This window comes from Beta vulgaris, chromosome 4 (genome assembly GCF_026745355.1).
Source record: "Beta vulgaris subsp. vulgaris cultivar EL10 chromosome 4, EL10.2, whole genome shotgun sequence".
Taxonomy (NCBI): domain Eukaryota; kingdom Viridiplantae; phylum Streptophyta; class Magnoliopsida; order Caryophyllales; family Amaranthaceae; genus Beta; species Beta vulgaris.
In genome coordinates this window covers 10,472,950-10,497,721 of record NC_079205.1, presented here as the reverse complement: position 1 = coordinate 10,497,721, position 24,772 = coordinate 10,472,950, and the positions used below count along the sequence as shown (strand labels likewise).

Genomic DNA, 24,772 nt, shown 5'->3' with positions numbered 1-24,772 from the left:
ATAATTACGGAAATCAAGAAAAGAAACTAATGAACCTCATAAATTAATGAAGAAGAATAAAAACTAGGGTTTACAACTAAAAACTAGAGAGGAAGAGAGGAAGAGAAAACTAAACTAAACTAAACCTAAGAAAATAACGTGAAAGAGGAGGAGAGAGAAAAAGAATGAAAACCTATCTAAGTAATATTCACCTAATATCACTAGGAAAGTAATTTACAAGATAAGAAAAGTCTTAAATAAATCATTAATAGGCGAATTAGTGATCCGCGCGTACACGTGGCAGATTCCAATAGAAACAATGCAATTTTCCGAAAGGCATAACTCCTTAACTAGAATTCTCCTAGGGGAGTGCCACCTATCGTTGGAAAGCTCTTCAAGTCTAGTTTTCAAATATGCTGGAATTACTCGATTTTAATAAGCATGTATCAAAAGTTATGATCAGAAGAGTAGACGTGACTCTTTTTCACATTTCTTCTAATGATTTTCCGCTTCGTTTTCGCTCAAATTCGTACTATGACATATCCATACGATCCTTAGTAATTGTTTCTTCTTTCCAAGTGCTCCTAATCCAAAAGTTTAGCTAATCTTACTCCAAATACGTCCTTTATGCCTGAAATTCATCAAAAACAAGAAAACATACCAAATAGGAGTAGAAAAGCATAACTTAAGAATATAATGCAATAATGAACCTAAATATGAAACTAAATGCTCTAAAATATAACCTATGCACCTAAAAACTATATATAAATATGACTTATCAGTGGCCTCTCCCTTTTTGTTTTCGTTATGTATGAACTGAGATTGTGATGGCTGTATTTTTTTTATAGAGTTTGGGAGATTTCCTTTGACTTGGTGTGCTTGCACTATAAAAGTTCCTTTCCTTATGGAAGGGATACCTAGTTTTGGGTCTAATTTCTCTCTCTCTCTCTTGAGTTTATTAATGAAATACAACTACGAATTATAGAAAAAAGCATATGGTTAATCATCGACGAATTGGCAGTTTCCCAAGCCAAGTCTAGAATATGTAATACTTCCTCCATTCCATAATAAGTGAAACACTTCTCTAAAAAATCTCTCACATAAAAGAGAGAAGTGTTTCACTTATTACGGAAGAGAGGAAGTATGAAAGATGGTAACTAACTAAAATGATTCCAATCAAACTACGTATGATATACTAAGAATTTGACTAATTGCAAACAGAAAAATTGAATAAAACATGAATTAAGTCAATGATACATGGGGGAGGGGATTCACTAATTTGTTCTACAAAGTGGAAACACTTTCGGGCTATAATTGAGATGATGAATCATTCATTTTATTTTTTTATGATTTCAGTTTCTTCATTTCATTAATAGAGAGTAGGCAAAGTACAAGGCTCAGGGCCCAATAATCCCAAAAGAAATAGCATAGAAAAACAAAATATGAGAAGCAAACATGCCCTCATCCATCTCTTCCGCTGAAAGAGATACAATATAACAACGAAAGCAGCTAAAGCTAGGCTAGGAATTCATCACATCTAGCAAGGCCCTTTTTTGCAAGCGCATCAACAACCATGTTTTCCCCACGACGTTTATGAATGATTGATAAATCAAGATTCTTTAGGATTGCACATCAAATGACGTTGAGAGAAAAGCAAAGATTCCAAGGACCCCCGCCGGTTTGATTACACCATTGGACAACATTAGTCGAATCAGATTCAATAGTAACAGAGTGAGAATTTAAGAGATTGAATGTTATTGAGACTTGGATGGCTCTCTTGATGGCGAAGACTTCAGTCGAGTTAATCTCAATTGGAGGGATGGGGGATGAGAATACACACATGAAGTTTGCATTGCAGCCTCTAAGGACACCTGCAATTGCAGCTTCGAGTTCCAAAGGATCAAAAGATGCATCCACATTCCGTTTGAGGCGAGAAGCAGGATAGGGAGAATTGGTTTGGGTATTAGAGTGAATAAAGGTTCTGGATCTTTCCATTGTAAGCAAAGTGGATTTCTAGTGACTTCATCAGGGGAGAATGGGAACTTTTCTTTCCAAGTTGAAACCACCGACATATATGGAGAAGAACCACATGATGAAGTTATGACAATGAACAAGATGAATTGTTGCAGTTGTGATTATTTCTTTCTTCCACGGGGACCACACAATATGACAAAGAAACTAGTTAACCATAACTTTTTGAAGAAAGGGCCTAAGTGCCATTGATAGAACACATCTTTTAAATACGATGGAGTGGACCACTTGACATTCCAGAGGTAGAGCCACCAGCACCTAAGATGCCAAGAAGTAGAACAATTAAGGAGGAGGTAATCACTGCTCTCTCGAGCTCCGAGTCACAAAATATGCAATTTGAGTCTGGAATGGGGAGAATGCCAATATGATTTAATCGTTGTCGAGTATTGATTTTTCCCATGAGCGCCATCCACAAGGAGATTTCAATACGGGGAGGAACCATACCACACCAAATACCTTTAATAGCATCAATCTGGAAAGGAGATGATGCCTTTGCAAGCTCGAGTGCTACAGATTTTACGGTGAATTCACCTGATTGGGAAGGAGTCCATACCATAGAGTCCGATCCATATTGAGAAAGGGAGACATTTTCTAGCAGGCACATAAGCTTTATTTTTTCATCTTCATCCTTAACACACAGAGCTCGAGTCCAGAAACAGACTCGTGTCGAGTTGAGTCCATCCCATAGCCCATTGAAGCAACAAATGAGTCTAGGTTAGCTGATATTGAGAATAGTCTGAGGCCTAGTTCAAATATCGTGCTAGAAATAAGTGAGGAGCCCATTAGAGACATTTTTGCGGAAATTAGTTCGGATCATAAATAAGGCCGAGGGATGATTTAAACTGAGTAATAAATATTCTTCCAAGGCCCGTTATAATGAAGAGATTTATTGCAACCACTCTGATGCTTGAGATGTACGAGTAAACATATTTTGCTTGAATCATGTTGCACCATAATGCCAGTGGCTCTTAAAAGAAATGCCAAAGCCACTTCACTAAAAGAGTAATATTTCTTTGAAGCAAATTGCCTACACCCAAAACTCTAAGAGACTTGGGTAGTTCAATAAGACTCCATGCCACAGTTGCGATTGGTCTCTTATCCGAAAAGCCACACCAAAGGAATTCTCTCTAGATCTTTGTGATTTTGATGATGACACCTTGGGAACTAGAAAGAATGACATGAAATAGAGTGGTAGACTTGATAAGGGTGCTTTGATGAGGGTGACTCTACCCCCAAGCTAACAGATAACATTTTATCCTAACATGAGACAAGTTTTTGTTGTTCCCAATCTTCGAACTATCAGATCTCATGAGCTGATTCTTGAAATCTGACCACCAATGGGATAGCCTAAGTAGGTGAAGAGGAAGGAACCAACTTTGCACATTTGAGAGTTTGTTGCACTTTTTATCCAATTAGGATCGATGTTGATGCATAAGATCGAGCTATTGTAAAAGTTGATATGGACCCCCGAGGCTAGGGAGAATAACATTATCATATTTTTAATCTTCATGAGACCGTTAATGCATGATTTGAAAATACTATTGTGTCTTCGACGTCGACTTACCTCAACACCTTCCCATAAATTCAACTCCGTAGTTTGAAGGATTACCAAGCTTAAGCACTCCACAACCAAATCAAATAGGAAAGGTGACAAATGGTGACCTTGCCTAAGACCCCGTTTTAGTTTAAAAGGGGCGTTTGAGGATTCATTTAATAAAATGAAAGCTGAGGAAGATGTTACGCACGAAATAATCCAATGTCTCCACTGATCAGGAAATGCCTCTGGATCATAATCCATTATATAAAGTACCATGACAGACAATTGAAAGCCTTGTGGAAGTCGAGTTTGAAGATTGCAACCTTAATCTTTCTTCTTTTGCATGATTCAATTAGTTCCCCCGCAATGAGAGCTCCATCTAAGATTTGCTTGCCTCGAATGGAGGATAATTGAAATGGTCCTATGATATATTCAATTACCTTCTGAAGTCTTTGTGCAAGAATTTCCGAGATGATCTTGTAACACTTTTAACCATGTTGATAGGCCTAAAGTCCTTTAATTCAAGCGGATGTTCAATTTTTGCAATTAAGGTAATGAACGCAGTGTTACTTCCTTGGGGCAACTTGGATAAATTCTTAAATTCATGGACTAAGCGAGGCATGGATATCGTGCTTTGATGATCTCCCACGAACTTTTAATGAGCTGAAAGTTGAAACCATCGGGCCCTGTCGCCTTTTGGTTATCACAACAATCAACAACCTGGTCAATTTAATCATGATTGAGAAGAGCAATTAAGAAATTTTGTTGTTCTTCTGATAGCACTTTAAAATGAGATTGCCAAAAGTTGGTCTTGTTTGATATTCTTCAGAAAAGATATCCTTGAAATAAGAAACTGATTTTATCCTAATACCTGCAATATCAGCAAGATTAGAATTGTTAACAATCAAAGAAGATATCTTATTCTTCCTTTTTCATATTGAAGCAATTGTGTGGCAAAATCTTGTATCCTTATCTCCCTCCCTCAACCATTTGACATTAGAATTATGGGCCCGGTATGTCTCTCGTCTTTTGATCCACATCCAAAGATCAGAATGTGCTTGGTTTCGGGTTTGTAGCTCATCAATCTCTAAGGATCTATCATTGAGATTCCTATCTAAGTCTTGGATTTTCTGCTCAAGGCTTGATATTGAGCTGTCAATGTGACCAAACTCAAACTTGTTCCACTTTTTAAGGCCCAATTTGAGGTTTATGAAATTTTCAAAGAGATGAAGGGGTTGTTAGTCCACCCAAAAATTTTTAACAAGTTTGATACAACCTGGATGAGATACCCAACCATTTTGGTGGGCCCAATTTGTATCACATGAGATGCTAAGAAGAGGGCAGTGGCCAGAGAGGCTGCGATTTAGAAGGGATACGTTGAGATTGGGAAAAATGGTGACCCATTACGGGTGAACAAGAAGGCGATCAATTTTTCTTTTTGATTGGACTCTATACAACGTGAGTTTTCCGTTTGATACTGAGATTTCGGGAAAACATAAACTGGCACGATTTCAATTGACGTCTAGGCCTAAAAATGACGAAAAATACGCGGTTTTCATTCGTTGCACGCTCATAAGAAGATGGGCCTCTTAAATGAAAGAGTGAAAATCATTGACTCCTTGTGCAAACATTTGGCAGCTTCTTCTATCTGAGTCACAAAGCACTTCATTGAAGTGTCCTTTAATTTAGGCGAGGTAGCTTCGATTGATTCAAAATTTCTAAAATTTCATTCCAAATTTCACGCCTTTCATCTACCGAGCATGGGTTGTAGATGTTTATTAGGCAACACTTGAAATTCTGGATCAATGGTGCCACAAATTGCTATCCAGTGTCTCTAAATGAAATTATTTTCTACGGTGAAGAAATAATTCTTCCATATTGAAAGAATACCACCTGAGTTGTCGTAATAGGGAAGGTCCATTCAATATCATGGTCATCCCAGATTGACTTGAGGGTTTCTTTATTTAGGTTTTCAGCTTTTGTTTCTTGGAAATAAACAAATTTTTGGTTCTTGCAATCATTTTTAGAATTGATGGTTGAGAATGATTGATGAGGCTTATATATGCTAGGTTTGCGAGCCATTCTTCTTGCTGCCTTTGAAGAACTTATTCAATTCTATTTTTGAGTTGTTCTTCTGGTGTTGTTTCAAGAAGGGAATTCATTTTCTTTGCAAGCTTTAAGACTTGGTCGACATTGATATGATATTGTGGGGGTGGAGTTGGGATTTTTTTGGCTGGAGATATTTGTTGTTGGAGCATTGGTGGTAGACATTTCTTTTTTTGGGCTTTGTTCAGGTATATAGGTGATGGAATAGAGGTTTTAAAGTCCAGAGAAAAGAGGGACCCATATGATAAAGATGAAGCACGAGATCCATTTCTTTTTGATGAGAGGTTCGAACGTGTTTTTTTAATTGAACGGAGAAGAGAGGATTAGGAGTAGCTATTTTACTAGGCTTTTTTGGTGATGTGATGGGGTATAAGGAGTTCTTTTTTGGAAATTGATAGATCTTGTTGTTTGTGATGGTGAAGCATTTGGGCTAGGACGTAAGTGGTGGACCATCAATTTTGGATCAGGTTGATTGTGTGATGATGAGGAAGAGAAAAGGTCAGCTTGGGAACCGGCCTCCTTTTGCAGTGTGGATTTTCTAGAAGGGGATTTTGAAAGATGGGTAAATAGTTGCGCAATTATCACCTTTTCTTTGATGAAGTGAAAAGTGGATTTTTGTTTGCTGACATTTGGGATTTCCTATGATATTTAATGCTACCTCCTCATGGAGAAGGTTAATTTTTTTTTTCATTTTTTCGGTAATTTTTGGAGATTGGGACGAGTATACGTAGTTTTGTGGTGATGATAATGGTGGAGGTAGTGGTGGATCTTAGTGTGGATCAACTTGAGGAGTTTCAATGGCATGAATTGAGAATTTATGGCCATTAATTTCAAGAAAGGTTTTTAGAATGATTTGGGGCATGCAATCAGTAATAACCATAATATTGGCACAATTGAACTTCGAGTAATCAACTGAAATTACTCCATCATATTGGCAGCCAATTTTGAAAAACTTCTTATAATTCCAAGACGTTATAGTAACACCATATACTCTTAGGTAATATTGCCTCTAGATTGAGGAGCTTATATGGTATTGACATTTCTCAATGTCATAAACCGTTTGTCCAACCATTTTCTTTGGACCATTGCAATCTCCAATGGTCTCAAAAAGAGATTAAGTGAATTAAGTAGTTCTCTCATGGACTTACTGATAAGGCAAGACTGTAAGAGACACCTTCATCTATTATGCTATCGTGGATCATATCGGAGAAGAGAGATGAACATGCTACTCTAATCATACTTTTCTTCAGAAGTTCTTCATAGGGATACATTGTAATCCATTTATGGCTACATACCAATCATCATCAAATTCTATCAGTGAAACCTCGTTTCTTACTTTATAAGTTTCATCTCCAAAAACTTTTGAACTCATCTCACGATGCTCACATTCTTTTCTATAAATATATCAAGTTTGGATTTCCATTGCTGGGAAAGGGGGTGGAAGACTAAAGTAGGGATTATTCTAAAATAATTCAGAGTGGGGATTATTTTTGGAAGACTGGTGAAATTAAAGTTGGGATTATTCATTTCAATTTTTTCTTATTTGGATGATCTGAGGTATTTTTTGGTTGATCTTTATTTCCCCGACAAAAAACTTCTTTGTATGATCTGTAATCCCATTGGGAAGGCTTATTTAGTTTAGAGGTTTTGGGATTTTCTGGGTTTTTTCATGGTTAGGGTTTTGAGGATACAATTTGATGGTCGGCGGATGAGGGCGGTTATCTTGTTTTGCTCTAAATAATCTTATTGTTCTAGAGCCTATCTTTCTACCATTTTCTCTTTCAATGGCCTTGAACATGAATTTTGGTGTGAGGAAGTAGACAAAAGCATATTTGTGGCTACGGTTAGGATTGGTTATGGTGGGAAAGGAGATATTTAGTATGGGTCCATATTTGTGGAAAATTATTGATGAAAGTTCTTGATGTGTGATGTTGGGGGAAGCTGGTCAACGGAGCAGGTTTTCAAGGCTAGGTTGGGACGAAGTTTGGATGCAGACTTACGCTGAGAGGTTGTAGTCCATCTGTTATCTCTCTCTCTAACTTTCCTTTTTCCATCTCTCAGCTCGCTATAGACGTCATATATATCAGGTAGATGATAAATCATTCATAAATATTTGAATTACTCTCTTGAGCTATTTGAAGTCTAAAAATATTATTCACAACCTATTTTCATGGCATGAGCAATCAATCAACCCTATTCACAAACTATAACATTCATCCAACAACTTCTTAGGCTGAGAGTCCCTATTCTTGTAGTCTTACAAGCCCATTAAATGACCTTTTTTTTTTTTGGAAATTCAAAATTGTTATTGATAACCAAAAAAAAGAGTATTACAAACACCAATTCTCCAACTTCAGAGCATAAAAGCATCAGTATCCAGCCTTACCCACCTTCTAGGAAGGGTTGTAAGGTAGACCCTTCATGTGCTTCCCTGAAGTTACAACTAAACCAAGATAACAGCCAAAAAATTACCTACAAATTATCTACAAAGATGAACTTTCATGGAATCAGGAATTCTACAAGCTACATTGAATATAATTAAATCCATTGTTTGATCAGGTAGCTTGTGATTGCCTTCAAATACTTGATGGTTCCTTTGCATCCAAATGTTGTAGATTGCTTCAGCAAACATCATTCCATATAATTGGTTCTTGTTGTTCTTCTTCCTGCACTTACTAGCTGCTATAGAGATTTCATCTAAGAAAGCCATAGGTCTTCTAGGTATATCCAAGATAGTTAAACATTTCATCCAGATATCAGTAGAGAAGGGACAGTTGAAAAATAAATGCTGGATATCTTCTTCTGCATCATTACACAGCACACAAGTGGTATCACTGATCATATTCCATTGAGCAAGCCTACTCTTGGTAGCAAGTCTGCCCAGTACAGCCAACCATGTGATAAATAGGCTTCTTGGGGAGGCCTTGTTGTTGCATAGTAACCTCTTCCACCTTACTTGGGTAATAGGATCTCGAAGAGCTTTATAGAATTTGCTAATGGAGAACTTCCCATTGTGCTCAAAGTCATGAAGTTTAGTGCCATTATCAAAGTAATCTCTACACTTCATGATTTTTTTAAGAATCCAAGACATACCAGCAGGGATTCTCATGTTCCAGATATTGTTACTCTTGATATAATAAGAGTGAATCCATTGGATCCAGAGCTTGTCCTGTTTTAAAGCAATAGCCCAAAGGTGTTTAGCTATGGCTGCTTTGTTCCAATTCTCCAGGTTGATGAAGTTAAGACCTCCTCCAGTTTTAGGAAAACATGTTTGCTCCCAAGAAACTAGAGTCTTCCTTGAGAGAGTGTCTTTACCTGTCCAAAGAAAGGATCTGCAATGGCTTTGAATTTCTTTTATAATCTTCTTAGGAAGAAGGAAGATTTGACACCAGTACACCTGCATACTTAATAAAATAGATTGCACCAATTGAGCTCTGCCAGCATAAGAAAGAAGTTTAGCAGCCCAAACTTTAGTTCTTGCCATGATTTTCTCAATCAAAGGCTTACAGGTAGCATAAGAGAGTTTCTTTGTGGATAGTGGAACTCCAAGGTATCTGAAAGGAAAATCTCCTTTAGGAATCATAACAACCTCTTCAATTTCCTTTATAGTGTCATTCCTAACTCCTCCTATGTAGATATTGCTTTTCTGCAAATTAGCCTCAAGACCTGAAGCTTTTGAGAACTTATTGAAAGCATTCATTAATTCAGTTATAGAGTCAAGATCACCTCTACAAAACATCAACAAATCGTCAGCAAACATCATATGAGTAATAGCAAATCTAGAGCATTTAGGATGAAAGTGAAATTTATTATTTCCTTTCAAAGTACTAAGGCATCTAGATAAGTATTCCATACCAATAGCAAACAAGAAGGGAGAGAGAGGATCTCCCTGTCTGAGACCTTTTTTTGCATAGAAGGGAAGGCAAGGTTTACCATTAAGTAGCACAGAATATGAAACTGTAGTAACACAAGCCATAATCCATTGAGTAAAAATCTGAGGGAAACCTAATTCAATAAGCATACTGTGAAGGAAAGGCCATTCTATGGAATCATAAGCTTTTTTAAGATCTACCTTTATTGTGCATCTAGGAGAAACACCTTTCCTAGTATAACCTTTGATGAGGTCAGTAGCAAGAAGAATATTATCAGTAATGCTCCTACCTGGAATGAAACCTGCCTGAGCAGTATCAACAATACTACCAATAACATCATGCAACCTATGAGTCAAAACTTTAGCAATAATTTTATAAATCATAGTGCAACAAGCAATGGGTCTAAAGTCACTAGCATAAGTAGGATTAGTGACTTTAGGAACCAGAGTTATGGAAGCTATGTTAACTTTGGCTTCCATATGACCTGTTTCAAAAAAATTAAGGACAGCAGCATATATGTCAGGTTTAATATAATGCCAAGTTTCTGTAAAGAAATTTCCATTAAATCCATCAAGTCCAGGTGCTTTGTTACCATCAATGCTAAATAAAGCTTTATCAATTTCAAGAAGAGCAACAGGAGCACATAATCTTTGTCTGGCAGTAGGACTAAGAGTAGACCCCTTCCTAATAATAGTTAGATCAATACCAGGGATCTCTGGGTTACACTTGCCCATTAGGTTTTTATAGAATTGATTCAACTCATACTGAATCTCTTGATCTTTCTCCAGTTTGTCACCATTAATAGAATAAAGGACATCAATAGAATTCCTAGCATGTCTTTCCTTCATAGCTGCAAAAAAAACTTTGCTGTTAGAATCCCCTGATTTAAACCAATTTATTCTAGATTTTTGTTTAAGGATGCTTTCTTCTATTTGCAACCATTTCCTGAGGTTTTGAAGATCATGTTGCTCTTGATCATGAAGGCTGGAGTTGAACTGGTCTTCATGAATTTGGAATTGAGTCATATTTAAATTCCTCCTAGCTTCTTCAATTTTCTCTGTGATGTTATTATAGTGATTGAACTGTAAGGACTTCAGTTGTTTACTGACATTCTTCAGTTTCTCCCAGATATCAGATAGAGTAATAGCAGCTCCATTCAGTCTCCAAGTGTTAGAAACAGTTTCATGAAACTGTGGGTGCTTCACAAGATGATTAAAAAACTTGAAAGGCCTTCCCCCATGAGGGGTGTCATTAGTAAGTCTAATCATGAGAGGATTATGATCTGAAATAGATTGAGTTTTCACTTCAACAGATACATGAGTATGATTAGTTAACCATAAAGTATTGCATAAACACCTATCAATTCGACTATAAATCCTATCATCTCCAAATCTCTTATTAGACCAAGTAAAAAAGTCTCCAATCCCTTTAACTTCAAGTAAAGAGGAATTGTCAAGAAGTTGATTAAAATCATAGGTCTCAGCATTAGAAACAGCAACACCATTAATTCTATCTTCACTTCTAAGAATTGAATTAAAGTCTCCCATAGCTATCCAATCAATCAAGATACTATTATCCAAGTCTAACAAAGTATTCCAAAGAGGTTTTCTAGTATCAATGCTATGGAGTCCATAAACAGCAGAAAATAACATTTTATAGTTAGAGTTTTTAGCTGTAACCATAGTGTGAATAATCTGTTCAGTAGTAAGGATAACATCAATAGTAATCAAGTTAGGATTCCAAGCCATCCAAATCCTACCTTTAGGACTATAAGTATAATTATCAATCCACTTCCAACATCTACCAAATTTCTGCTGAATTCTTTCTTTATTATTACTTTTAACCCTTGTTTCAAGCAAAGCAAATAAAGTAACTTTATTTCTATTAAGGAAAGAAACTACCTCCTTTACCTTGAGAGGGTCATTTAGACCTCTCACATTCCAAGTGCAAGCAATTATCATGATAAATAAGGGTTTTCACCCGCAATTGCATCATTGTTTTCCTCATCTGGATCTTCACCTTGTTCCTCAAGAAGAAAGTCTTCAGAGTTGTCAGTACAAGGAATAATAACCCTCTTCCCTTTGTTCTTCCTAGTCACCATCTTCCATTGATGAACAATTGGTTGAACAGGTGTAGTGATGTTACTAGAAGGGTTGGAGGATCCTTTTCCCACCTCAGCAACAGGTTGTTCTTGTTTTCCCACTTCATCTTTGTCCCCAGGAGGAGGATCAATGATGGTGATGTCTGGAGCAACCACATTTGCTTTGGGAACCCATTTCTGAACCACTTTAGGTCTTTGTGGTGGTTTGAACTGCTTCTCTCCACAAGTATGCCCAATTTTTTGGCATTTCTGGCAAAAAGGAGGCCACCAATCATATTTAACCTCTTGCCTGATAGTCTTTCCATTAGCATCCTCCACCAAAATGAATTGAGTCTTATCCTTAGTGACATCAATTTCAACCAATATCCGAGCAAAGGAAATACGCATTTGCTTTGAAGTGCATTCATCAGCATATAATGGTATCCCAAGCAAGCTACCAATTCTACTGAGAGAGTCAGGGCTCCAGCAATTTAAGGGAAGATTAGGTAACTTAACCCATATTGGAATAATTTTTAACACTTCCTCTTTAAAGCTAAAATCTGGTGTCCAAGGCTTTACAATCATAGGTCGGTTGTAAAAGCTATGAGGTCCAGCATATAGCACTTCATTTCGATCATCAATAGATTCAAATTTTATCACAAAGAAACCATCATCATGTAAGAAAATTTTTGGTTTAGAAACAAAGTTCCAGTCTTGTTCTATAAATCTCATCAAGGCACCTATAGTAGGAGTATTACCCACTATGTAAACAACTAAAGAAGTAGCCCAGATTTCTGATAACTTATCAGTTTCAGATTTATCTAAACAAGCAACCGCAATCCCATCTTTGATTGTTGGTGCTACAAAATTTAAGGTAGTACCTTTAGCTGTAAGTCTATTGCCTTTGAACAACGTGTTCCATGTAGAATCAGCCTCTTTGTTCATTTGTACTCCAGAAGGAGGATGTTCTGGTTCTTCAATCTCTGCCACAGAAGTTCGAGGTTCGCTTGAAGGTGTCGTTGTTTGAATCGCATTCAAAGCTGCTTGTAACTCTATTGAAGATGTTTTCACATTTGATTGTGTTTGATTAGCCTTAGTATTACTCTCCAGAATAACTGATGAAGGTTCAGAAGGAGTTTTCTTCTTCCTAGCCATGGCAAAATTTAGATGAAACCCTACCCAAGAATCGCCATGGTTGAGAGAAAAAAACTAGCCGTTGGAGCCTCTTTTTTTGAAAAAGTATCTTTTTTTGCCCATTAAATGACCTTAGTCTATGCTTAGCTTCATTTCTAAATTTGTCAACAAGGGAACTCAAAATGTGATTAAATGATGATCAGTCACTTAATATAATCCATGAAATATAAAGTTAATCAATTAATTTTGTCTTAAACTCCTAAGCTTGACAATATCTAAAGGTTTTTAGGTCATATAAATGGTTTATTCTCCTTCCCTAGCCAAGAGATCACTACTCATTATCCACAAACATCATCAAAAGAAAAGCAAAATTAAATATCATAACCATCATCATTAAGAGATAGATAGAAGAGATGGGAGAAAAATGAAAACCAACTTCAACATGAAAATTGCAAGAGGTAAGCAAAATAACATAAAAGTAAAAGATAAGGAGTGACACTCATGAAGCGTCAAGTGAAGATGAAGATCTTCCATAAATATATTTTAAGCGATATCTAATAAGTTCAGATGAAGAATCCAATACTTTCTCTCTTAAGGTCGTATTTAAAAGTTGTCATACATATTATACAAAATATGATCCTTATATAGCCGCCCTTAACTATACGTGTTTGGATCCTTTAGAGTTATAAAATAATTAGAGTCATCTCTCAACGTTGTGATATATATTATACAAAATATGCCTTTATATAACCGCCCTTAACTACAACACGTGTTTGGATCCTCTAGAGTTCTAAAATAATTCTACAAGGTAGAGTTTGAGCAATATCAACCATTGAATAAAAAATCAACGGCTCATATATTATCTTTCCAACCCCCTATTTTTATTCATCAAAATACACCCCCTTTTCCTATTTTCACCAATATAGCCCTTTTTTTAAAATTGTATGATTAAGATACAACTCTACTTTGTAGAGTTTTATTTAAAATATAGAGGATCCAAACTCAAACTAAACCTAACTTGATTAAAAATTAAGTTAAAAGAAGGGGAAAAGAAAGGAGTAGTCATGCCAATTTACAAGGAGCGCTATACAGAGTTCCACCTCCGGCCAATATATAGCACCAACTTATTTGAATCACAAAATCTTCAAAAAAATAAAAGAAATAGCAAAATTTAGAGATTTGAAAGAAAAGAGAGAGTTTATCTTACATAATCAACAATTGTAATAAATTTATTTTAATATATTTCTTTAAATATCAGATTTTATAATTTTTACTAAATGTTATTAAAGATATAACGTATTGGCAAATGTCGTGCATTAAAAAGCATATTAATTTATGGAAGTATATATGTTATGAATGAATTTTTTACCGGGAAATTTTTTTTACATCTCACATTACTCAAAATTTAAGATATTTCACTCATAATGTATTTATTAATCACACCATTTGACTATTTGAAAATAAAAGGAAAAAATAGAGCTTCAATTAGATTTTCTTATCTATCTCTATTATATAAGCCAAGGGAGGAGGTGTGGTGTCCTCTTTTGAAGTGACTAAAATACCCTTAATGATCTAATTAATGGAATAAAAAAATTACAAAAGCAAATCATTTAAAAATCTCATTCCAACTTGCCATTCAAAACAAGTTTAAAATGGTATATGCATCAAATACTTCAATCAAAATTAAATGGACAAAATATTTATACCTTATAAAAAAAGATGGCATACATAACGTGCACATGAAAAGTCTGAACATTCACTACCTTTGATACTCTTTAATCCAGTTAAACCAACTCATTATTTTTGTTCTTTCTGTTCAATATTCATTCACAAAAAATTAATGTTAACAATCACTCACAACCTTTTTATTTTTTTTACATTAGCAAATTAATATATCTAAATTCATCTAACTGTAGAATTTTTCATATTTAAGTTTAATCATAAATAAAGTACGAATGAAGTATCTAATAGAAAAACAAATTTTGAAATTAACGCACGCATCGCGTGCATATGAAAGCTAGTACTAATATATTAAAAGGCGTGCGCAAACAAGAAACGGCGCCACGTGGCGCTCTCCCTAAGGGAGTTTTACACCATGTAATCCACAACAATAAAAAAGATTAGAAATTGCATAATATAGGATTTGATCTCAAGACTTCAATAACATATACTAAAGTCTTAACCACTAGACCAAATAACATTTAGTGTTATCATCTTAAATTATATTATTAATAAATAAAATTTTTTCTTACCCGGGGCATAGCCCGGACATAATAACTAGTTTAGTTCTAAAGGTCAACAACTTAATATACTTTTTTTAAAAGCAGCTCATTAATATCCTTTAATATGACAGCTTCATTCAATCAACGACGAATATATTCATATATTGCTTGATCTATTATTTTACACTAAATATAAATTCTTAAACTTGTTCATCAGAATTTCTGCAAAAGGTGACGTAACTGTTGCGTACAACAAGCTTAACATGATATATACAAGGAAAAAGGCTTGGTAACCAACTGTTTGAGTCCAAAAAAGACTCAAACACCCAAAAAAATACAATGGTACCATTATAACCTGACATTGGTATCAAATTGTTATCAGGACTGGTACCAAGGTATCAATATTTTCGGAGAATAGTACCATTATAACCTAGCTTTGGTACCAAGCAAATCCTTGCCACACGCGCGTGAAATCTTCCAACGCATAAAATGACCAAATTACTCCCGTTTGAGTCCCCTAAAAAACTCAAACGATTGGACGCCTAGACAAGCTCATATATACAATCATATCTGCATGCATATACTATTAAACAATAAAGAAAGAAAGTATATTTCATGCACATTAACGTGGACAAGTGGGATCTCTACTCATCTAGTCATCTCTATTAGTGTCCAAGTTCAGAATTAGGCATCTTCAAGGGGTATAAAAGGCAAATTTGACAAAGCTCCCTTCCCAAACCTCTAACTCCACTTTGACCACATAGTATAATAGTTTAAATTGATTGTACTTCGGAATCTACACATTGTATTTATGTATTATTTGTAAATTTTACTTTGATCATCGTACGCGTTACTCAATTTAGTGATAATTAGATCTGGTAATCGGATTGTTCAATTCAAGTCACTTTTCGATTTGGATTATTTTGGATCTATTTAATTTTGGAAATATATTAAATAATCAGTCCGGGTTCATTAGAATTTCAATATAGATTTGCTTCTCGGGTGAAGATAAGTTAGCTAAATGAAAGTTCTTCAACTTCAAGTGTTACAAAAATTGAGTATCTAGCTTTATTAGCTTGTAGATCTAATAAAAATGACGTACCCTAACTTCGATTTGATTAGAATCGAAATTGAGTAACTCGATTTTGCCCCAAGTGCAATTGGTCCACTCGGACTAGGACTCCGACCCAAATCTAAATCGAATAACAATTGTCGCTCAAATAATAGTATAATACGACCCGAATCAAACCAAACCAAACCAAAAGTTGGATTGAATGTTATTTCTAGCTATGAGCTCTTGTTGATACTATGTTCCATCATCCATGCACACAGAAATCATAAATGCATGAGGATATTCATATTCATATTCATATCGTAAAAATATTCGTAAGTGGATACTTATAATTGGCCAAGTTGGAGAAGAATCCTCACCGATTTCAATTTTTCAAAATGTCGTATTAGCTAGCTAAAGAATTAAAGATCAGATAATAAAATGCAATAAATTAAACCTATCACATGCATTTGTTCTAACCTTGTTCATCAATGTCACACTATGCCGTATCTCTCCGTACACATAGAAACTTCCTTAACTCCGTACTTTATGGTATTTTGATTTTTGAAAAAGAAAACGCGTTTGAATTATTATTATTATTTATGCAAACTTCCATTTGATTTTCCTATCTATACACTGACAAAAATCAAGTATGAATAAATTGGAAAGATATTGGAGTAGAATTATTAATCATACTACAAGAGTGAAAAATGGGATTTCGTGGAATATTTAATAGTTAATTCACCGCCAAACAACTACCATTTCTTTTCCTATAAAATGAAAGCTCAGAAATAATCAAACCATGCAATTCAGTATTACATTTACATACTATATATTTGGCTTAAATTTTCTTGAAGAAAAGCGTTCAACTATAATATTTATATTAATTGTTACCATAAAATATAAAAATGGCACAGGTTAAAGTAATTTCTTGTGTTTGCTTAATCTTGTTCTTGGGAATGGTGTTTCAAGGTGTCGATGGTCGTCGAGGTAGACGTTGGTCAAGTGGTCATGCTACCTTCTATGGAGCCAACCAAAGTCCAGCAACTCTTGGTAAGTCTATATATATACAATCTAGGTTCAACATTTTTTTTCCATTGTTAAGTATGCATCTCTATAACCGAAATCCTTTTTATCTGGCATTAACTTGGAACCCCGTGCATCTAAAGCACATTTTACTAAGATCAAAGTAGTTGTATATAAACCTAAAGCAATAGCATGATGAATCAAAAAGTCTCCAGTCCTATTGTCATTTTCTACAAAAGCAAATGAGACAATTAGGAGCTAAAGTAATTAGTGCTATAATGTTGGCAATAATGATGTGAAAAAGCCATAGTCTCTTGGTCTGAACTTTATCTTCTACTAAGGTTTTGACGCGCACCTTAAAAATTAAGAAATTATTAATGGTGTTTCAAAAACTAGTTAATTAATTAATGGTTACCTTATAATTTATGATCATTAAAAGAGTAATAATTGAGCGTGCAATATAAAATGTCCATGCGATGATTATGAGAGAAGTGAAAGTTCAGCTTTACATGCATGTTACAAGTTTTTTCATTGTAGGTAAAAGGAAAAGCAAATAGAAAACATGTCAAGGGGCCAAAAACAGAAAATTAAAAGACTAAAATTAGAGTTTGGCATCTATGAAAAACTTACCCTACTTTTAGGATGAATCTAAGCTAACTTAGATTATAGTATGCTTAGAAAGAGATACACTGATCTTAAGATCAAATATTGTCTATATCATTATTGCATGTTAGAACTAGTCTTAGTACATAAAAAAAAGTAAGAAACTGAAGCTTTGACCCTTTGGGACTCATGTTGTTAAGTACTTGTATCTCTTTTAGACTTTTACTATAGCATTGCACTCTTTTAAAATAACTTGTATTATTGACTTCACTAGCTACCTAAAATAACTAAAGGCGGGATAATAATGAATGATATATATGACATACATAATTAACTAGAGATATCAAATTACAAGTTTGTTCATGCAAGATAATATTTTCCAAACTACTTTCGAATTCATTACATCTGAATAACAGTTGATTGTTATTGACAATCTTTGATTTTAATCATGATGATAGATCCTAATTCCTACACATGCCCGTCTCGAACTATATAGAGGCTCCGTGCAAACTTATATTTGAAATATTTAATAATGTAATAGCTCATCCATTCATAATTCTTCACTTCATATAATCATATTATGAAAAAGAGTAGCCCAAATAAGTAGATAAACATTTTCTTTTTACTACTTGGACTTTCTCTATTTTGGGGCGCTCACAATTAAGGAGCCCTGTTCTATGGAACATGTTGAACATGGTAAAAACCGCTCTGTTCCTACATTATATTACATGTCTTCTTATTATTGGCTTTGATATAATGTTGGTAATAGGGGGAGCTTGTGGGTACGATAACACCATCCATGCGGGGTTTGGAATCCACACGACGGCTTTAAGCAGTGTGTTATTTAGGAATGGGCAGGCATGTGGGGCGTGCTATCAAGTAATGTGCGACTATAAAGCCGACCCTCAGTGGTGTCTTCGAGGCCGAAGCGTCACCGTCACTGCCACCAACTTCTGCCCTCCTAACAACCAAGGAGGGTGGTGCGATTCGCCTCGCCAACACTTCGACATGGCCATGCCTTCCTTCCTTCGTATTGCTCGTCGTGGCAATGAAGGCATTGTCCCTATCAATTTCAGAAGGTATATATATATATCACTATATTCAGCTCTTAACTAATTCTTATAAGATGACTTCTCTCAAAAAATTAGGGGCCCTGTGCTAAATTAAATTATTAAAATTAAATTTTTTTTGGTGAATAGGAAGAGATCGGAGGGTCATTAATGATCTTTTTTGGAGAATAGGAAGAGAAGAAGCACCAAACAAAAAAAAATTAAGATTTGCATCCAACATTGCACTCTATAAAATTGAAAATGAATAGTTTGTAATTAGAGTTAGGTTTTTTTCCCCTTTAATAGGACAACTAATAGAATTAGGTCCCTTATATTTTGGGGCCCTGTGCAGTTGCTCACCCTGCACATGGCCTTAGCCGCCTATTTATTATATTGTTATTGATCTAATACAATTTGCCTGGTGAACATATGATAGGATATCATGCCATAGGCGCGGTGGAGTCCGATTCACATTGAGGGGGCAAGGCAACTTCAACATGGTGATGCTCTCCAATATTGGGGGTAGTGGAGATGTGAAGGCAATTTGGGTAAGAAGCTCCATGTCTAAGAGATGGGTGCCCATGACAAGGAATTGGGGTGTAAATTGGCAAAGCAGGAATGACCTTAGGAACCAAATGCTTTCTTTCAAACTCACTTTGGTTGATGGCCAAACCATGACTTTCTACAATGTTGTGCCTTCTTCTTGGAACTATGGCCAGACTTTCAGTGCAAGAAATCAGTTCACCCACTAGCAATTATACTACTCCCTCCGTCCCAAAATCATAATAAGATTGGCTTTAAATTTACTCTTATTATTAAAAACTTTAAAGCCAATCTTATTATTAAAAACTATACAAACTTTTTTAATGATTAATTCTAATGATGTATAGTCCTTTGAACAATTTTTTTAGTGCAAGTTCAAAGGACCTATTTCTCCTAATTAAGATTCTCATAAAACTGTTGGGCTTCTTTATTTATTTTTTTTTGTTGTTGTCAAGTTGCATTTGTCTTTCTTTGTAAATTTGGATGATAATATTTGTTTTGGATAATGATAAAGGAAATAAATATTATTCTACTTTCAATATTTGTTTTGGATGTGCATACTCAAACCTATTGATTTCTAGTCATAAACTTATACTTCCTCCATTTCACAATAAGTGAAACACTTTCCTTATTCGGAATAATCACAATAAGTGAAATCAAGCTCCAAATAGTAAAAAAAAGTTCACTCTTATTACAAATATACCACCAAAAAGTAAGAGGGGACCACAACTTCAATATTTCTTCACTCTACTTTATTGTGGTCCCAACTTTCTCTCTCTAAATTCCTTGATAACTCCCCACTTTCTCTATGTTTCACTTATTGTGAAACGGAAGAAGTATTTGTTACTAGCTACTGGGACTTCTGGAAAAACATTTTTGTACACCACATATTCTACCACTATCCTCGAGATCTCAATCACTAGGAAGTGTGTGTTCTCTCTTTAAAAACTCCTCCCCTAAACCCTAGCAGACTCGACTATCACGTGAGCCAGCGGGCTCTTCACGCCGGCAGTCGAGCCCTACCATTCTTCCTTTTTAGTTTTTTTTTGTGGTTGCGGTACTAGGCTAGCTGGTGTTCCCCCATTATCCCCGTCGTCTCCGGTGTTTCCCCATCTCCCGTCGTCGTTGGTTTTTCCCCCTCCCGACCCCCGTCGTCGCTATTGCTTAGGTCCCTCTCCCGTCGTCGATGTTGGTGTTTGCCCCTCGTTAGTTCGTTGTGTCGGTACCCCTGTAGCATTTGGGCTTCCCCGTCCTTTTGTTCCCTGACATCTGTCGAGTCCATGCCTTTCCTCTCCTTTCCCCCTGTTCTCGTTGGGCATTCCCGCCCCTCTTTCCTTGTTTCTGGTTGGGCCTCCCTGTCCCTTTCCCCCCTTTGTTATGTCGGGCCTCCCTATCCCCTCCCCCTGGTTTAAGTCGGGACTCCCTTTTCCCTTCCTCTTGGTTGTTAGTCTCCCTAAGTGGGTTAATTATAAGGTTGTTTATCAGTATCTTCAGTATGTTTATCAGCTTTTTCAGTATGTTTCTTAAAAGTTTAGGAGTCACTTGGTTGGATAAGGCATGGGGTTTCATATCAGTAAAATTTGTGGTTTTTTTGGAATCTGTGATGTGGATACATGTTAATTAAGTGGATTGTGCGCGTGGTCGAGGCGATGCGCATTTTTTGTGGTTGGGATCTTTGTTTTCCGATTTAGCGAACCGGAAAAGTGTTAGAGAGCTCACTTTATTTAGCTCTCTCCCTAGCTTGATGTTGATCTTTATGATCCTTGCCTTGACAAAATCAAATCTGAAGGCGGCACACCGGTTGCATCTGGTGGTTTTCAGCACGCCCACTAAAAAGCGTTTCTCCCTTCTATTGGAGAAATTCTGCAATACTCTCGAGCGAGAGTACTGAGTCACAAAGGAATGTGACTCTTATCATGATCATGAGCCCAGAATCCCAAGCAATAGCGGTTTGTTGAGATTGCTCATGCGGCGAGGTACGATGCTCGCCGTTGGTTGTTCGTTGTCCGAATCGTGAACAACAATCGTTTCTCTCACCACTTTCATCGGCCATCCAAGTTTTAACTCCACCATCACTAGCATTGACCAGCGATGCCCTCTGTCACGTGCGACTCTTTATCGCTTTTTGTTGGTTTTGTTTTCTATGTATTGTAAGAGCTCTTAAAGCTTCTTTAGTCCGTTTGGTTTTCGTCTTAGATTTGGTTGCATTAGCATTGGGTTGTACTTCCTCTTTTCATTAATGTACGATTTCTCGTTGTCACTAGGACTTCTGATTGCCCGCTTTCTTATCCAACTAACAGACACAAATTACACTTATTAACCATAACAAATTCTTCATAAACATTTTAATGGATCGGATTTGGGTGTGTCCAGCCAAATCTAGTCTCATAAATTTTGATTTGGAATTAGACCCCCTAGATCCACATGGTCTAAAAGATCTGAACCTTACCCGGATGTAATGGTTCACAAGGATCAGTGTTAATCATTCCGAAATTGTGGGAATTTAATTCATGGGTTAATCCTTGTAACCTCATATGGAGACCGGAATACAACATACTTTCTTTTCATCTCAGTACCATTGCTCGACATTGGTGCAATAAAGTTTGTACAATCAATGACTCTAATAATGGTACTTGGCTACATGATAAAGAAGAGGGTAAAAGTAACATTATAAGTTATTTTACAAACCTTTTACTGATGAAGCTGCTGCTGATTATGAGGAACTACCAGTTAATTTTTGGAATTTTCATATTCTTACTAGGTTAGTTTAACAAGACTTTATACCAAGTGTAAAGTCGAAGCAGTAATAAAGTGTATGGGAGCCCTCAAAGCGCCTGGATCTGACGGATTTCAAAAACACCGAGATTTAGTTGCTGGTAATATGTACAATTTGATATTTGAGGACTTTGATGGAAAAGGTAGGCCACCCAATTCAAACGACACTTTCTTATATTAACACCAAAGATTGATACTCCGGAGTTGGATTTGCAATTCCATCCAATTGAGTTTCTGCATTGTGGTGTATAAGATCATCATGAAATGTATTGTCAACCATATCAAACCAATGATGCCTCACCTAACCTAATGTGTATTCAGACTAGTTTTTTGTCGAGTTGTGAAATTACATTGTTACAGTTAGGAAGTTATTCATACGATAAGAAGCAAGCAAGGAAAGACAGGTTACATGGCAATCAATATTGATTTTTGAAAAAGCCTATGTACCCTTTCTGATATACGATTTGATGTGTCTATTTTATATAGAATTTTACCCCCGTCCCTCATGAATTATTGGTGTTAATTGCGCTCTTTTTTAGCCCTTTTTAGTACTAATGTGTGTCTTGTAGTGTGTTTGAGTTTTCAGATTGATTATTGTAGGAATAACCATATTTTGGTGCATTTCCTAATCTTCGATATCACTACATGAGACAAGAAGTCAGGACATTTCAAAAATCTCGCATTGGGCTAAAAATTTGGTAACCGCCCGATCGGGCGACATCTGCCCGGGCTGGTCGGGCGAGTTTCAGTTAACCAGAAATCAAAAGCTGAAAGTCCAAGAGAAATCTACTCTCGCGCCCGACCGGGCGAAATCCGTCCGGGCTGGTCGGGCGAATTTACTTAGCAAATTTCAGAAGAGTTACGAAACCATGAGAAATTCACTTGCGGGCCCGACCGGGCGAAATCTGCCCGGGTCGGTCGGGCGAGGCGAATAAATACATGGAATGCTGCTGTAAGGCGCCCGGTCAGGCGCGACGAAGAAACATTAAACCTGACGACCGCCCAGGCCGGTCGGGCGAGATAATTTCTGGCCCGTTTTGAGCGCGTGTTGCGCCGGATTTATGGGACATATATATACTTATTTTCTTAGAGTTAAAAACTACGCTTTTTATTATTAGAGAATACATTACTACTTTTTAGAGAGTTATTAGAGTACTCCATTGTTGAACATCGATTCCTACTACTTTGATTTCTTCAAGTAAAGACTAAGTTTTCTTAATCTCTTCCTTTCCTTCATTATTATTATGTCTTTCAATTTGTTTATTATTTGCTTTGTTATTTCAATCATGAGTGAGTAGTCTTATAATCTAGGGTTAAGTTAAACCCTAGCGATAATTAATACATGAATTCCTCCATTAATCCCAAGTTTATGTGATCAATTGTTCTTGTTTGATTGAATTGTTCTTATGTTCATTATCATATTAGGGATAGATGATTTTGAGTTTGATTCCTTATATCTTGTTCTCAATGGGAATTGAATCTAGATGGATTTGTTGATTTAATCAATAGTATGAATATCTCTATGGGAATAAGTAGATAGGACTACTAGGAATTAATTATGATGCTATGTTTAATGTCTCTTTCTTGCATGATTCCATGGGAATAGGTTTGATTGCTTGTTTAGAGTAGCCATTGGTACTCGGGAGAGATCTTTGGTAGTTTTATGGTGCATTACTCCTCTTGAATCCTTGATTATGTTTATTGGGATGGAAATTATTCATGTATTGGTCATGCTAGTGGTGATACTTAATTCTATATGTTTTTATTAATTGATTATACCTTGTGTGTTCCTAGTGATTATCTTAGTGTAGCATTAGTCTTAGTTCAACACCCTTTTCGTCATTGTTTGTCACTTGTTTAGTTAATTTGAGTCAAGATACCTAGTGTTTGATACTGTTTGTCCCTGTGGATTCGACCTTGACTTGCCCTGCTACATAGTTAGGAGGCTAATTAGGAAATTACTTTTGTTAGGTGCACGACACGCCTATCAAATTTTGGCGTCGTTGTCGGGGACTAACGGTATTAGATTAGTTTATCTTTGATTTATTTAGCTAAACTGTCTTTGTTCGATCATTGTCACTCTATTTGCTGTTTGATCTGTTTTCTTTCAGTCTTTTTGTTGCATGCGAACTCGTAGCAAGGGTTCACAAGATCTAATTACTCTTGATCGCGAGATCGAGGCTACAGCAAGGAGATTAAGAGGTCGAAGAAGAAAACAACAACAAGAATCACCAATGGGAGACGAAGCACCACCAAAGTCTATACGGGAATATGCTATGCCCGATGAGACCACCACCACCATTATTCGACCAACAACCGCTGCCACACATTTCGAGCTCAAGCCACAGTTCATCCAGTTTATCTCACAGGACTCATATACGGGAACACCCAAAGAGAGCCCTACTGATCATTTGGCTAATTTCTTAGAAAAATGCAATACATTGAAATTAACAAACGTTTCTGATGATCTAATTCGGTATTGTGCTTTTCCTTTTTCTCTCAGGGGCGAAGCAAAGGAATGGTTTAAAGAAGAAGGAGTGAGGAAGATTGCCACATGGCCAGAACTGAAAAAGGCTTTTCTTTACAAGTTCTTCCCCCTTATGAGAACTTCCAAGTTCAGAAATGAGATATCTGATTTTCAACAGCATGAATTGGATTCCCTATATGAAGCATGGCAGAGATACAAAGCTTTGCAAAGGCAGTGTCCACACCATGGCATTCCTGAGTGGTTACTGATCCAAACCTTTTACAATGGTCTGAAGCA

General features: G+C 36.2%; 2 protein-coding genes and 1 non-coding gene across 3 annotated transcripts in view; 2 read left to right on the top strand and 1 right to left on the bottom strand.

Annotated features, from left to right (window-relative positions):
* Positions 1 to 2,408: 2,408 nt before the first annotated feature.
* Positions 2,409 to 24,772, top strand: part of LOC130591053 (uncharacterized) — a 91,620-nt gene continuing 69,256 nt past the window's right edge. Inside the window, exon 1 of the mRNA XM_057393948.1 lies at positions 2,409 to 2,499. Coding sequence (XP_057249931.1) covers positions 2,409 to 2,499 — 91 coding nt within the window. The remainder of the gene's footprint in view (positions 2,500 to 24,772) is intronic.
* Positions 16,708 to 20,507, top strand: LOC104907731 (expansin-A12). Its single transcript, XM_010696700.3, has 3 exons — positions 16,708 to 17,065; positions 18,411 to 18,720; positions 19,127 to 20,507. Exons 1-3 carry the CDS (start codon positions 16,921 to 16,923, stop codon positions 19,440 to 19,442), a joined length of 771 nt encoding a protein of 256 aa, XP_010695002.2. The 5' UTR covers positions 16,708 to 16,920; the 3' UTR covers positions 19,443 to 20,507.
* On the bottom strand, positions 24,621 to 24,727 carry LOC125497246 (small nucleolar RNA R71). The gene has a single exon (XR_007273875.1). It is a non-coding gene; the product is annotated as a small nucleolar RNA R71 (small nucleolar RNA).

Bases quoted from the DNA above. Each gene is read 5' to 3' on its own strand.
- LOC104907731 (XM_010696700.3), top strand. From the start codon at position 16,921: ATGGCACAGGTTAAAGTAATTTCTTGTGTTTGCTTAATCTTGTTCTTG. The intron at 17,066-18,410 runs GTAAGTCTATAT...TGTTGGTAATAG, and splicing joins CCAAAGTCCAGCAACTCTTG to GGGGAGCTTGTGGGTACGAT. The intron at 18,721-19,126 runs GTATATATATAT...AACATATGATAG, and splicing joins GTCCCTATCAATTTCAGAAG to GATATCATGCCATAGGCGCG.